The 15,210-nt window shown below is 37.9% G+C and overlaps 2 protein-coding genes across 2 annotated transcripts; both read right to left on the bottom strand.

The window, feature by feature from the left end:
* Positions 1-977: 977 nt before the first annotated feature.
* LOC122093297 (choline-phosphate cytidylyltransferase 2-like) lies at positions 978-7,016 on the bottom strand (the record flags this gene model as incomplete). Its single annotated transcript, XM_042663581.1, is given in 8 exon segments — positions 978-1,132; positions 1,228-1,338; positions 3,560-3,640; positions 3,789-3,944; positions 4,019-4,061; positions 4,392-4,487; positions 4,711-4,824; positions 6,769-7,016. Coding segments are annotated over 8 exon segments (884 nt in total), but the record flags the coding sequence as incomplete, so codon positions are not given.
* Positions 7,017-12,332: 5,316 nt separating this feature from the next.
* On the bottom strand, positions 12,333-14,819 carry LOC122092662 (probable pectinesterase 8). Its single transcript, XM_042662892.1, has 5 exons — positions 14,390-14,819; positions 14,127-14,298; positions 13,581-13,787; positions 12,739-12,998; positions 12,333-12,644 (listed from the first exon to the last, which is right to left on the bottom strand). The coding sequence occupies exons 1-5, from the start codon at positions 14,791-14,793 to the stop codon at positions 12,491-12,493; spliced, it is 1,197 nt and encodes a 398-aa protein (XP_042518826.1). The 5' UTR covers positions 14,794-14,819; the 3' UTR covers positions 12,333-12,490.
* Between the last annotated feature and the right edge of the window lie 391 nt (positions 14,820-15,210).

Here is a 15,210-nt window from a genome sequence, read left to right as displayed (position 1 = left end):
AACATAGGGTGAACTGGTAAGTTAATGACTCTTACCCAAGGCATAATGCTGTCAAACTATTAACACTTGGTTATTAAGATGATGCTTTCCTCACCCTACCTCTCCTACAGCTGCAAGCCTGCAACTCTCTTTCTGCAGACCAGTCTTTTACTTGCAGACTTTCAGTTCAAGCGGTTAAAACGATAAGCCTTACAATTTCATTAACTAAGCGATGCAGCAAAAAAAGATCCTCTCCAACACCATCGACCCTCCGACGACTCATCCAAAGACTGGGAAATGGATGTGCATCCAACTCTTCTCAGCCCTTGGATGGTCATTTGCAGGGAGTTGGATGACCAAGTCACCGGAGAGGAGCCATATCCCAATGCAGCATACAGTTGACTTTGAATTCGTTCAATGCAGGCTTCATGCTTAAAAAAATTACTCTGTAACAGTCAGTTACAGATACTCAGTAAGCACCATCTTGTCCTCCATCTAGGAGAATCCGACCGACTGCCATTTTTAGAATACAGTAATTTGTTTGGTTAAAGTAATAGTCTGGAGAAGCACAATCTGGCATCATGAAACTTCTCCCCCCCAACAACCCCCCCCCACCCCCCGGCAAACAAAAAAAAAAAGCACTGGTAGGATCGATTTGCCTTCCATTTTCTTTTTTTGCCTGATTGAAGAGAAGTTAAAAACTAATTATTTAACAAATTTTTCATTCCATGTTTGAAACTTGAACTCCATCCACGATGATATTTGCAAACAAACTTTGATCTCACGACTTCAACAATCCATTCTACATGTCCAAATAGATATACTTTTACATTAACACCACATACCAACATACTACAGAACCTACTAAAAAATAAGCTATGGAATTCAAACCCCACCCCCACCCCCCCCCCCCCCCAAAAAAAAAAAAATAATAATAATCTAGGGCAAAAACCTATTTTCCATTTTCTTTTTCTTCATCATAGTATTCTTCTTTTTCATCTTCTTCTTCATCATCATCATCATAATAGTATTCTTCATCCTCATCATCATAGTATTCGTCATCATTTTCATCATCATCATCTGGCAGATACATGAGTCCCCTTGCCTGCTGTCCCTTCAATCGCTCTTGAATACGGTCCCTGATGGCAGTTCCCTGATTTAAAAAGAAAAAAAAATGATAAATGTCATGACAAATTAATTAACGAGGAAATCTAGAACTTCTAAAACTGCTGCATGCAAGGAACTAACCATTTTGTGGCAACCTTCCTCAAACATCTCAAGGAAACCAGCAACCCAGCGATCTGCATTCTCCACCCACATATTACGATGCATACCAGCAGTTTTTGCCACAGTTTGTATCTGTAAAAATTAGGGAACAATACCTTTCATTACTTTCTCTACTGGCCATCATTCAGGAAATCAAGAAAGCAGTTCCTCTTACAGATGGAAACCACAAAGCCTAGATTATATTTCTATAAATGGAACAAATGGTCTTCCTTTACATCCCTCATCCAGATAATGTTCTGATATTTTTGCGAATGGACTACCTCTTTGGTGAGCCATAGCCCATTAACAGCAACCACGAGATACTGAATTTTGTTCGTGCATCCATGCATGTGTATATCCATTTGTTATTCATATAAGCACCACAACTGAAACTTCTTTTTCAATTAAAGCAGGAAAAAAAGGAGGATTCATAGCAGTATGCTTGTATGTCTGATGTAGATCAAAGCATGAAGAAGACGACCACCAAAAAAAAAAGGAAAATACTGTTCACATGACAGTGATTTGAATCCATATTTTCCTATTTTAATTTCTGATTTAGTTTAGTTTCAATAAGTTTCTATCTTCTGTTTTGTCTTGGACAGCAAGTTATCAATGCAGACTTCTAAAAGAGTTTTTTTGTCCAAAGATTTTTTTTTTATAGGTAAGGAGGGGAAGGTAACAGCCACGAGAATCGAACTCGAGATCTCCTGGTGAGCATGGACATTTTGCACCACGGCTGCAACAACGGTCCAACTGCGCTAGGCAGTAGTAGTTTTGTCCAAGTTTTTGTTTCCTCTCTAGTTTAAACAGTTTGTTTTGTCTTTACTTAGGAGTTAGGACAAGCAACTTAGTTTCCAGTTTTAGGATTTTCCAAAAGTCTTAATTTGCTATTTTGTTATGATTATTCCTGTAGAAGGAAGATCACTTCTAAGAATGATTTTCTTAGTTTCCTTTGCCGTTTGTTTCTATGTTATTTCTTTCTTGAGAGGCAAGCATTGCTGCCAATATAATGTACTTGACCCATAGAGGTCCCCCACAATTTAATGAGAAGAATGAAGCTTTGCTATTAGCAAACCATTGACCTGAGAGAGGTCGATGTTAGTTGAGATACCTAGGCTGAGATAGTCATCTATCCCCATCCCCCTTCTATCCATCGATTCCTCTTCTTCCCCCATCTTTAGTTTTATATTTTTCCGTGCATAATTTGGCTTATCTGAGACCTATTAAAGAACTCTATTGACTGCTGCTGTGCTGCTGATTTGGGAGTCTGAGACTGCAAAATAAAGGCTGCAATCTTACTGGTCTGAAGACTTCTAGGCAGCAGGTTGCATCCCGAGACCTCACCACCTGTCGATTATCTAAGGCCCAGCTTTTGGACATCAGTTGGGCTCTCTAGGGGACCCCACTCGACCAGCAGTTCAGGCCTCCCTGTGGCCTGGCTATCGAGATATCAAAATCTCCTTATTTTGACCTAAATATAAGAACTGAGGTAACTTGTATCCTATCCAGAATTTCAATCTGATCTTTTGGGGTTTGTTTTATGATACTAAGCCCTAGTTTTGGTTGAGATTTGAGCCCCAACACTTGGTTACTTGTCGGTGTTCTGCTGCATCTTAATTTCCTGAACTTGACCTAATCTGTGACCTGCGGCCAGTGGGCATTCCTCTAGTATTACTGTTCTGTTTAGCTGTGCCTTGTGTGGAGCTTCATAGCATATATCAGGGACTGTTTGGGGTATTGTTTGTGGGGTTATAAATTGGTTTCATACCCTGTAATCAGGCCTAATATTATTATCCTTTGTGTACTGTTTGGAGATCCTAATGGGGTTGGTTAGTTTTCCATTTAGCCTTACATTAATGTCATGAAACCAAGCAACATCATTTCAAAACATTACTCTTCAAACTTTGCAGAGGAAAATTTCAATTTCATAAAGAACCCTCTTAATCTAACTTTCTCAACATGCATGCATACACCTTTCTCACCTTTCCATCAATTCATCGTTGATTTCTATATTATGAGACAAATGTGAACAGGAAAGGAACATCAACAATGTATGGTACTAAAGTTGATCAAAATACATCTTCATTGCAATGTTCCCTCAACAAGAAATATCATTAAAAAAAAAATTAATCAGCTGGATCACTTCATACTATATAATACCTACTTTTCCCAGCATCTGACCACCGCATGCACACACCCACACACCACTCCCAACCCCCCCCCCCAAAAAAAAAACCCACACCTACCCACACAAATGCATAAAATGAAAACTATTTAACACTTCTACATTGGAAACTTATACAATTACACGTACCTTCTCCCCAACTTTTTCTTGTTGTTGCTTCACTTTCTCATGTAGCTTCTTTAAACCCATATTCACTCTCAGCCGCTTCTCCTAATGATAAGAAACATATAGAATACAAACAGTCAACTAACAGTCCACTCACCCAAAAGAAGAACAATTGAAAGAGAATCATTTCCAGAACAGCATGCATCACCAAGTCTGATGCCATTTGAAGGCATAAATTGTAACAAAGTCATACCTTCACATAGCTAACTCCCAGTTCCTTCCTTGAATATCCACGGTCCAAGTTTCGCATCACATACTCGTTATAATCTTTAAGCATCCTCATTATAATATCTGATGTAGAGATCCCCTCGGTCCGCTTGGTTTCCTTAAACTTTCCAATAGATTTAACCTGGCAACACAAGATTTGAACAGAATAAAATTTATGAACCAAAGAGAAGAAGAAGTTGGTCACCCAAAACTTACAAATTCATAGACATCCTTTCCAGCTCCACTTGCATCAGCATAACTGCATAAGTACCATACAGAAATATATAATTAGATATATATGTAAAGAGAAAAGCAAGGGGTGTTCAATTTAACTGCAGTTGTATAACTAAAAAAAAAAAGAGGAGAGGGGATGAAGTTATATATGATTGGCATTTGATACGTGTAAGAAGACCACACACCAAAGATTCTTTTGGGGTTTTTAAGAAATGGAAAAGAGGAAATCACAAAAGACAACTACAACAACATAGCCTTATCCCAACAACACAGAAGACGACTATTATATCTTAAAAACACAAGCAACACAACACTATTATATATGACGGTGTGTATATGGGCTGATTAACCTTACGGAAGAGAATCGTGAGCCACATAATCAATTTTATGCTTGTCAAGGAACTCCTGTGTCATCACCCACGGGGCATCAGGAATAACTTCATCAACCCATCTGTGTCAAATAAACAGTCAGCATTCTAATGAGCATTCTAATGCTCCACGATTACCAGAATGACATGTGAAAAGGAGGAAGGGATGGGGGAGTCTACATAACTTGCCTAAATTTGTTAATAATGATAAAAAATTCTTCTAGAATATAATTAGGACTTGAGAATTGACCTTTCTTACTAAAAGCAATATTCACAGCTTCTGAAATATTATGAACACAAACAAACCTGCAGTGGCGAAGAGATTCATAGCGCTCATCTTCAGTCATAACAGTTTTGCCTTTAAACTTGCGGGTGATTTCATCATTGCAGCATCCAACAAGTAGGTATGTATTTGGGAACCTAGATTTACAAGTTCAAAATAAGATTAGCAGTTGATCAACTTAAGTAACATACCACAATGCATGTAGAGAAGTCCTCCAATTAAATTTAAATGAAAAAAAAAAAAAATATATATATATATATATATATAGAGAGAGAGAGAGAGAAATATGGATGTCTCTCTGTGGAGAGTGGATGTGTGTGTGAGTTTCAAACTATAGACAGAAATAACATCTAATGAAATCTAAGAAAAAGAAACAAGATCCACAAGAAAGAGTGATGCAAAGTCTAATAGGAAATTAGGAGTCATCTAGGATTCAGCATATCTAAGATTTAGGAATTAATAATGACAAAAATAAAAAAATTTCAGTCAACTGAAAATATTATACAAAGAATAGATGGAAATTATGTCATCAGGGTATCAAGTAAGAATATCGGAAATTAGATTGCGGGATTCAATGAAGCAAAAAAATGAAATGTGGCATTACAAGGTGCACCTAGGATAATTCAGGCTTCTTCGGAGGTTTTATTGAAAATATCAAAATTTCCTACCCTTAATAAGGAGGTTTTGAGCTTGAAATGCTGGCTGTAGTCACAAAGAGGAATCACTTGATCTAAGCTTGTCTTTCTTTTTAGCTTTAGTTCTACTCCATTGTACTGGATCCCAATAACCATATGATCCACTTTCTTTTTTGGATAAATGATAAATCCATTTGTGGAAGAAGAAGATAACCAACAGCAGAAGGCAGGCCTAAAGCCACCCACGAAAGGAGGGGGGTGGAGGGAAACAGTTGCATAAACACATTTAGACTCTCACTGGGGATAAGAAGTCTGAAACGAAGAAAAGAAGTGATTAGAAGTAACATCATCTAATCCCACAACTCCCCGCTCACTTAGGCATAAGATTAGCTTGAGCTTTTGAAAAACCAAGAGATCCACTTGAGAAGTGAAACTATTGCCCCATCCCATATGGAGGGGTATAAGGTTTGTGACACGACCCTCAAAATGCAGATTAGATCCCATCCTTCAATAAATTACTATGCGCCTCAAGAATTGCAAACTCCTTCCTGCACTACTAGAATTCCTAGAATCAATAAGACTTTCCTACTCACTAAAAATAAAACATTTTAAGATTTAATGGAGGATATCAATTTCAAGGAGGTGTAGGATAACGACAAATAGTTCTGGGAAGATCAACAGCCTGATGTACTCTCTTATGAACAGATTTATAGCAACAAAAGAGATTTAGGTGGACAATTGATCTCAAAAGAGTATGGGAATCTAGATAATACGGCTCCCGCCAATTCATATAGAACCTAAATGATTTGGTAATGGAAGAGAAAATTGAGAAAAGTTTAAGGATATGCGATACAATGGGTCTTTTATTGGTGATAGCATAATAAGAATCGCTTACGGGTTCAGGTTCAGACAGCCCTCCTGGGTAGCTAGCCAATCCTCCCATCAAAAGCGCCATCTTGACTCTGATGATCTCTTATGAATAATTTAACCAGGGTTGTCTACTCACTGGTACAAATTACCAAAATGGCATAGAACAACGTGCACGCAATATAAAAATTTCTACAATACGCAAAAGTGAAGAGACTAGAGAGAAATAGTACTATAAACAAGTTTATCAATTCCGGTAGACAAAGAAACTCCTCAACACCACTCCCACCTCCCAAAAAAATTAGGGTGGAGGGTAGGCAGAAGCACCCAAAAATTGAAAGAGAAAGAGAGAGAGAATAAGTATAAGTGACCAAATTGGATGAACCATCAGGTCTACAGGGAAAACCCTCCAAAGAGGAAACAGAAAAATAGAGAGAAACCCAAGTTAAAATATTAACCAAAAGGCAAAACAGTAATACCGAAAGTGAATCCAAACGAATCAAAGAATCCAATAAGAAAGTAAAGACGGAGAGAAATTTTAATTGAGATTTTGATTTCCAAGATGGGTTAGATCCTTACAGTTTCTTGGCTTGCTCAAGGGATCGAGCATGCCCGAAGTGGAAGAGATCGTAGATTCCATCGGCGTAAACACGCACACGCCTATTGGCCTCTGCAACATCACCATTCGCCTCGCTTTGTTTCTCCATTCCCTCTCCCTCTGCCTCTGTCTCTGCCGCTGACCCTCTCTCTCTCTCTTTCGCTCTTCGTCTCCCTCTCCTTCCCCTCTCCCTTTCGATCTGCGCGTGTTTCGCTTTCGCTGTCGCCCATTTTTTTTCGATATTTCTTTACAAATATATCCGATAGTTCCGTTCTATTTTAGTTATTAAAAATATCGCTCCTTTTAATCAATCTCAAGCGTCCAAATGGATGGACCCATCAAAGACAGCAACATCTAAGCTCCCCATTAGACCTGAGATAGTGCGTCATTGGATGATTCAAAAAAGGAAGACAATTGGTCACTCAGTCGGTTCGGTTTGATTTCGATCCGGTTGAATCAGTTTTGGTTTAGGAATGAGGGAGACTAAAACCAATCTGTTAAGGAACTTTAGTTTTCAGTAAGTTTCGATTTTGATCCGGTTTGATCTTGGTTTATTTCAATTTTTCAATATCGGGTCAATAGTGGTTTAGATTGATTTATTATTGAGCTTAAACCATGATGAAATCTTACATTTATAACTTATAGTGACAATATTTGACCAAAAAAACACTTTAAATATATGATCAAATCATGATTTATCATTGTATGGGAAAGATAACTAATATTGAAACCAATGGATAACAAATTACTAAGAAAATAACTAATATTGAAATCACACAATGAACCTTATTATCCAATCATTCATTTAACTATCTAACTAATTTTGCATAGTGAATAAGGAAATCAAGGGAAGCATTATTATGTTCACAAATCATTTTTTCTATTTATAACCTAATATTCAATGATTTGTAACAATTAATTTTACAATAAAAATTTTTCTCACTAATATTGTAAAAAATGGATAGTCAATTCACCAATATATAATCTTATAATCATTTATTTTTTTATTGGTTTCATTCGATTTGGTTATTGGTCAGTTTGGTTTGGATCAATTTTCAACTAGTCCCAACATACCTCAATTCAAAACCAATCCAATGAGGATTGGTTTGGCTCGGTTTGGGTTTTATCAGTCGGTTTTATCTGTTTGGGTTAGGTTTTGACACCCCTATTTAGGACTCTTTAAAGAGGCTCTCTGTAATTTTGAGGGAAATACAAATTTTTATGTAAAGTAAAATTTATAACAAAAAATAATATTTTTAATAATTGGACATATAAAATAATTCCCCTGCACTAATGTGGGGTTCAATGAGAACAAGTGCAGGGGCATATGTATATATATAGTTGGGATTTTTTTATTTAATAAAGGGTAGAGTGGTAAGTCTATCTAATCATGTAAGGGTGTCAATTCGTGGCCCGAATCGACTAAACTGATCGGGATCGACCATTTATAGACCGGCCCGGCCCGGACCGTTTATTAAACGTGTCGGTCTTGAGCCCAGCCCGTTTATAAACGGTCGGTCTTGGTTTTGTTACTTGGACCGTCGGGCGCCCGACCGAGACCGACCGTTTAACACCCGACCGAGACCGGCCTATTGTGCACCGGTCTAGCCCGACCCTTTAATGATTGTAGAATACCTATTTTACCCCCCAAATTAAAAAGTAAAAACTAAAAAGTAAAAACATGTTCACATTTTAAATAATGGTTATATTTGGTAGCATTTATTAATTAATTGTCATTTTTTTGGGCTTGCATGAGTGGGCCGGAATATAAGAGCACATTTTAAAGAGGGCCCGTTTAAAAACCGGTTAAAGCCCGTTTAACATTAAACATGTCCGTAGTCCGGTTAAGGCCCAACTAAAGCCCAATTAAGGTGGCCCGATTATAACTCGAGGCCGACTGACCAAATATAAAGTGTACCATACCCTCAATAACTAAGCCCGATTAGTTAAATGGGCGGACACGGTGTAGCCTTTGAAAGTCTTCAAGCCCGATTAAGCCCGATCGAAACCGAACCGGCCCGACCGGTTGACACCCCTATAATCATGTGTCTAGTACAAAGACAAGCAATCAAGTTATGCTATTTTCACAGTAACTATTACTTAGGATCATTCTTTACGCTAACATATGTAGAGCAACATCGGCGACAAACCAGACTAAGACCGAGAGAGAGAGAGAGAGAGAGAGAGAGAGAGAGAGAGAGTATGATGTTTTGAATCTTCATTGTATTGCACATTATAATTATCAGCTACTTACTTGCGTTTATGAGAATTTTTTTCTTTCTTCCTTCTATCTTTAATTCATTTAATTCATTGAATTTTCTTTTTTACCTCCCCCTCCCCATCCTTCTTCTTTCCTCCCCTGTTTAGCAAAAAAAATTTCTTTCCTCCCTCCCCACCTCCTCCCCCCAAAGCTCTTAGGAATCAATATCATAATAAATTGTATTCAGTGTAGCTTTTGGTGATATGAACTACATTGCAATGAGTAATCCATCTAGGAAATTTAATTCAAGACAAGTTCACAAGCTTTGCTTTTTAACCGTGAGCTTATTTTGTTTGATGTCAAGAATAGGTTAACTGTTAATGTTCTATCAATTATTTGTCGTAGATATGCTTTTTCACTGGTGTTTATTGATGCATATCATGGTGTAGATGACATGACATTCCTGCGGAGAAAGCTTTGGCTCAAGTGGTTTCTTCTACAAATGAAAAAATAACTTATAGAAAAAGTTTTCCTCCATTTTGTGGGAAAGTTCATCACACCATCTCTTGCGGTAGATATATTATCATGATCCCCAAAATGTCCTTTAGGGCTCCATCCCTTGCGATAGATATTGATGGGTTCATTTATGAAACCGTTATAGCGATGGGGATGGCACTCTAATAGTTTACAACTTAGTAAAGCATGTTGGATTGCAATTTTTTTTTTTTTTTTTTTTTGAAGTTCATTTCACTTCCTTTAGAACCAAAAGGTTTGAAAGGGGAAATTTTTTTCCTTCACTTCCCTGTTTTAGCTTTAAAGCATGTTTTTTATTTATGTATATTGGTTGCCCAAGCTGAAATTTATGGATTATCCCTCAATACCCATTTGAATCTGTCCCTGCCAATTTTAATTCGAATCAGATTGAAATCTGTTGGATTTGGTCTTAAGAACAGTAGAATCAATCCCTCACATCTGAAACCCAACGATTTAGGCCACACCATTTTAAAATCCGTTGCTCCAAAATGTCTGATATCAGATCAAATCAACTGATTCGACTGATCGTTTCACGTTTTCTCTTTTTTTTTTTTTGGAGTAAGAGATTCTATCACTTACGAAAATGGAAAAAGTAGAGGGGAAAAAAGTGGCTAAAAGAGACAAGCCTTTTATATTAGCTCGAAAGCTAAGTAAAGTCCTGGAGTTTTCTTCATCGACCTCCTTTATCTTATTGACAAAATTTCCCAAAGCAATAGAGTAACTTAACCAATCGACAGAACTTTTGCTTTCACAGACCGTTTTCTATATGACTAGGGGTGCCAATTCGTGGCCCGACCCAATGAAATCGATCGGAACCGATCGTTTATAACCCAGCCCGACCCGGCCCATTTATTAAACATGTCGGGCTCAAGCCCGACACATTTAATAAACGGTCGGTCTCAGTCCTGATACTTAGACCGTCGGGCACCCGACCGAGATCGATCAATTAATACCCGATCAAGACCGGTCTATTTTGCACTGGCCTAGCCCGGCCCAGTTGTAAAATACCTATTTTACCCGACCGAGAGTATGTCATGTTGGTGGACGACAGGCTGGAAGCCTCGATCGATCGGAACTATCCGAGACCATAGCCGGTTGACTGGTAGAAAGTCCCGATCGACCGGTGACTTCCTGGAAGTGCCCCAACGGCTCTTGGCAGTCGATCGGCTACCGATGGCGGTCGACCGGTGGTCCCAGAATACGTCTATTAGAGCCTGATTTCCTGTCTAAAATGCTTCACTAAGTTCACCTATAAATACCCAAACCGCTCTTAATTAAATAATCATTAAGAAAGAGCTTTAGGAGTATGTTGGACAAATGCTTTGGATTTTTTGTGATGTTTTTAAATATGTGACTTGGAAGAGAGTAAGTTCTTTGGATCAATCAATACATTTATTGAGATCCATTTGTAGTTATGGACAATCCCACATGAGAGCATTCTCATTGCATTTTCATCCAATCATCTTTTTCTTTAAAATTTTATTTTGCAAAATTAACCATGTTACTGTACATAGCATGGATTATGAAATGTCCAACCAGTTTAAAACAAATAAAAGAATAGCCACAACCAGATTTAGACAATGAAAAATAGGAAACTAAACCCCATCGTCCGTCACGGCATCCTTGCTCAATAATATTAAAGAAGGCCCATTTAAAAATCGGTTACGCCCGTTCAACATTAAACATGTTCTTGGCCCGGTTAAGGCCCGACTAAAACTCGATTAAGGCTTGATTTCAATAGCCCGATTATAGCCCGAGACCGACCGACCGAATATAAAGTGTACCATGCCCTCACTAACTAAGCCCGATTAGTTAAATGGGCGGACATGGTGCAACCTTTAAAAGTCTTCAAGCCCGATTAAGCCCGACCGAAACCGGACCGGCCCGACCGGTTGACACCCCTATATATGACAACTCATCCAAAATTCAAAATTTTCATATTTTCTTACCTCTGCACATAAATATATACTCGATTATTGGAGCCAAGGGGCAAGGTAGGGGTGTCAATCAGTAAGTTCAATTTGATTCTGTTGTGGTCTGATTTCATTAGTTTCAGTGTGAGAATAGGTGAATTCGTAATCAAATCAATAAGGGAAAATTTGGTTTTAATTGATTTTGATTTGGATTCGATTTATTTAGTTTCTATTATTGGGTTGATATTGGGTTTGGTCTAGTTTGACTTCAGTTTGTCATGATAAAACATGTTTTTATGATTTTCATGTTGGTATTAGGTTGGTTTGATTTCGATTTTGATTTAATTCTTTATGTTTGATTCATTTTCAGTGTGGTTTGATTCAACAAGGTTCACAATAATACTCCAATCCAAATGTATAGGAATGTCACTCTAACCTCAATGAAACTATAAGAATTGCCACTTATCTAGTTTCATATGTTGATAGCTTCTATTCGAATTGCATATTCTATTGTGTTTGTGAACCCTAGATCGTTAAATTCTTTAAGAAGATTCGTATAGGAAATTAGGTCTTGTGAAGCTTGTCACATTTACGAATTCCATATAAGAGAACTATTAAAGTACTCATGTATGGATGTGTGGGTCTAGCTGAAAATCTAACCATAATTAGGTATGATATGTTGACAAAATCCAAAAATTGATCCAACCAAGTTGGATCAGTTAAATAATTTTTTAAATATTTTCTCCCTAGCCCAACCTGGCCTAGCCTTGTATATCATAATTGTACTTGGTTATCTGCTTTGGCATACGATATGATTGCTTCATTGTAACCAAGTGGTAAATAAGGTTACAAATATTATGATGTTCCCTAGACCCTGTAGTAGTAGGAGCCTCATGCATTGAGTACGTCCCATTTTTTTATTTACTTAGATGCATAGGAAAGGGGTTTGGCTTTAAGAAGTCATTCTCATATTTACGCTTCATACAAATAAATGGATAAATAGATACATTTATCATTTTGCATAATTACTGTTGGGAGCCCACTAAAAAAAATGCCCTAAGCATAGGGTTGCAACCATTGGTCCCCATCAATGAAAGTTGTATTAAGAAAAGAGGAAGCTAGTGTATCATTCAGTCTTTGAACATAAGGAGCCCTCATGGTCATATTAGCTCCAGCACCTGAGCACATGTATTCTCCATAGAAGATAGTCCTGTTTCACACAAACACAACACAATAGCCTTCATGACTTAACTCATCAAAAAAACATATATAGACTTGAACTTCCTTCAAATTTTGATACTTACTGATCTCTGGTAGCATCATTGAAGTCATTCCAACCTTCTGGGGAGATGATATCTGTCATGGTTGTGTAAGCAAAAGTGACCCGAGAGTATGGCCTCCAAGCCCGACCGAGCCATATTCTTCCAGTTCCTCCTATGGAACAATTGACAAATGCAAACCCTGTGTTCTCATCCTTGGAAACTCTTCCATGTGCTGTAATGGCCCCGTTTATGTTCTTTGCTCCAACTGGTACTGGGCTTGCTATAGATATCAACTGGCAGTTCTGATGAGAGAAAGAAAGCGAATTAATTTGGAGGGACTCGCAGGTATATGAGGCAACAAAAGGCTTTAGGGGTAACCAATGTAGGACTATTCTTCCAACATCTCTCTCTCTCTCTCTATAAGACTATTCTTCCAACATCTCTCTCTCCTCACAGGTATACGAGGCAACGGAAGGCTTTAGGGGTAATTGTTGTAGGACTATTCTCTCTCTCTCTCTCTGTAGGACTATTCTTCCAACATCTCTCTCTCCTCATAGGTATATGAGGCGACGGAAGGCTTTAGGGGTAACGGGTGTAGGACTATTCTTCTAACATCTTTCTCTCTCTCTCTCTCTCCTCATAGGTATATGAGGAAATGGAAGATTTTAGGGGTACCCAATGTAGGACTATTCTTCCAACATCTCTCTCTCTCTCTCTAAAAAGTCATAATTGAAGAACTAAGAGATTATACCTTAAATGATTCTAGATAGGATACAGTTAAATGAGTAGTTACAGCTCTTTGGAAAGTTTGTCATAGAGAAGGCAATGTTAAGATAAGGAATTTTAGTTTGCAGCTTAGAATGCAAGGAAAAGGGAAGTAGTACCTCATAAAGAGACCTTGCATTGCCAAAAATGAAATCAATGGATCCTTGGATGTAGCAGTCTCTGAAGTAATGTCTACCCCAATCATCATGAACGGTGTCTTGAGCTCCAAAGAATCCACAACTCCAAAATGCAGCTTGATCTCCTCCTATCCTAATGGCCACTGCTTGAGCTCCAGCAGCACCAGGGCTCGGAATGGGAGCTACATTCTTGTGAAGGTACCAGTATTATAAGATACTAAGTTAGATTAAAATAACTACTATGTGGAAAATTATCACAAACAATACAATTATCCCCTCTCTCTCTCTCTCTCTCTCTCTCTCTCTCTCTCTCTCTCTCTCTCTCTCTCTCTCTCTCTCTCTCTCTCTCTCTCTCTCTCTTCACATAGATTCATACACATAGGATTAATATTGTCCCATAGTTCCTTCCAACCTGTGTACTCAAGGGAATGAAACCCTTTTTTTTTTCTTGTTAATTGAACATTTAAGGCATGAATGTGATGGTTATGTATATTCAAAATATGGAACAGTAGTTTAAGTGTTTCTCACCATGAAGCTTATGTTCTTTGCGATGAAATTGGATGCAAAAACTTGAACTGAACCACTATAGAATGTACCATGTGAAGAATTGGCTGTGTCATTCCATGAAATCGCGGTCGACTGAAACCCTTGTCCTTGAAAGGTAATATTTGGTTTGGTCTTTGGAACCATCACCTTCTCACTAAACTTAGTTGAATAAGGAACTATTTTTGTAGGTTTAAATTCTTAGAGAACCAAAGAGAGTAATTAAGATGGCTAATATATATACTTACAAGAATATGCCAGTGTTGATCCATATAATGATCCTTTTTTGGCTAGAAACTCCGGCTGCATTGACAGCGGCTTGCACTGTTGTAAAATTGCAACAACCATTCTTATCAACACAAATGATTGAGGTAGTGTTAGTGTCTGGTGGAGGGAAGTCCGGCGGGAAGTCATCGCAGATAGAATCTGTTTTGTTGTTTGGCTGGACATGGTGGTGGTGATGGTGGCTCCCATAGCTGTTAATGTTGCTATATGGGATGAGTTCTACAATAATGGGTGATGAGAATAAGGTGGTGAAACATTGATTAGTAAGGTATGTGAAGAGAGGTTGTCTTGGATTTGTGAGTTGTGTGGATATGAAAACAGCAAAAATTGCAAATAGAGCAGCTTGAGAAGCTCCTCTGAAATCCATTTTCTAGAATGATGAAAGGTTGGGAGATGATGAGAGATGAATTTTTTTCCAAAATAGGAGATATAGGTATGCCCTTTAAGTCTAAGTCTAAATGGCATGCCTTACAAATTACCCTCTCTCCTATGCTTTTATGTGAACCTACCAATCTTAGCATGGAGTGTTGCTTAAAAAGGAGTCCAGTGATATTAGAAGAAGAAGCCAAGAGTTCATTATGGACTGGATACAAATGAACCTAATCTTGGTAAATTAAAACTCATTAATTCCATGGACAAACCCATTTATATACAGCCAAAGACTAAGATTTCATCATCATATTTTTTTTTTTTTTTTGGTCAGAACATTCTAAGGAACTGCCCAAAGGACTTTACTCACGCACACTAAAGGGAGGGGGAAATGATAAAAAAAAAGGGGGGGGGG

The sequence above is a fragment of the Macadamia integrifolia genome, chromosome 11 (genome assembly GCF_013358625.1).
Source record: "Macadamia integrifolia cultivar HAES 741 chromosome 11, SCU_Mint_v3, whole genome shotgun sequence".
Classification (NCBI taxonomy): domain Eukaryota; kingdom Viridiplantae; phylum Streptophyta; class Magnoliopsida; order Proteales; family Proteaceae; genus Macadamia; species Macadamia integrifolia.
Note: the sequence above shows the minus strand (reverse complement) of the source record. Positions and strands in the feature narration are given on the sequence as shown.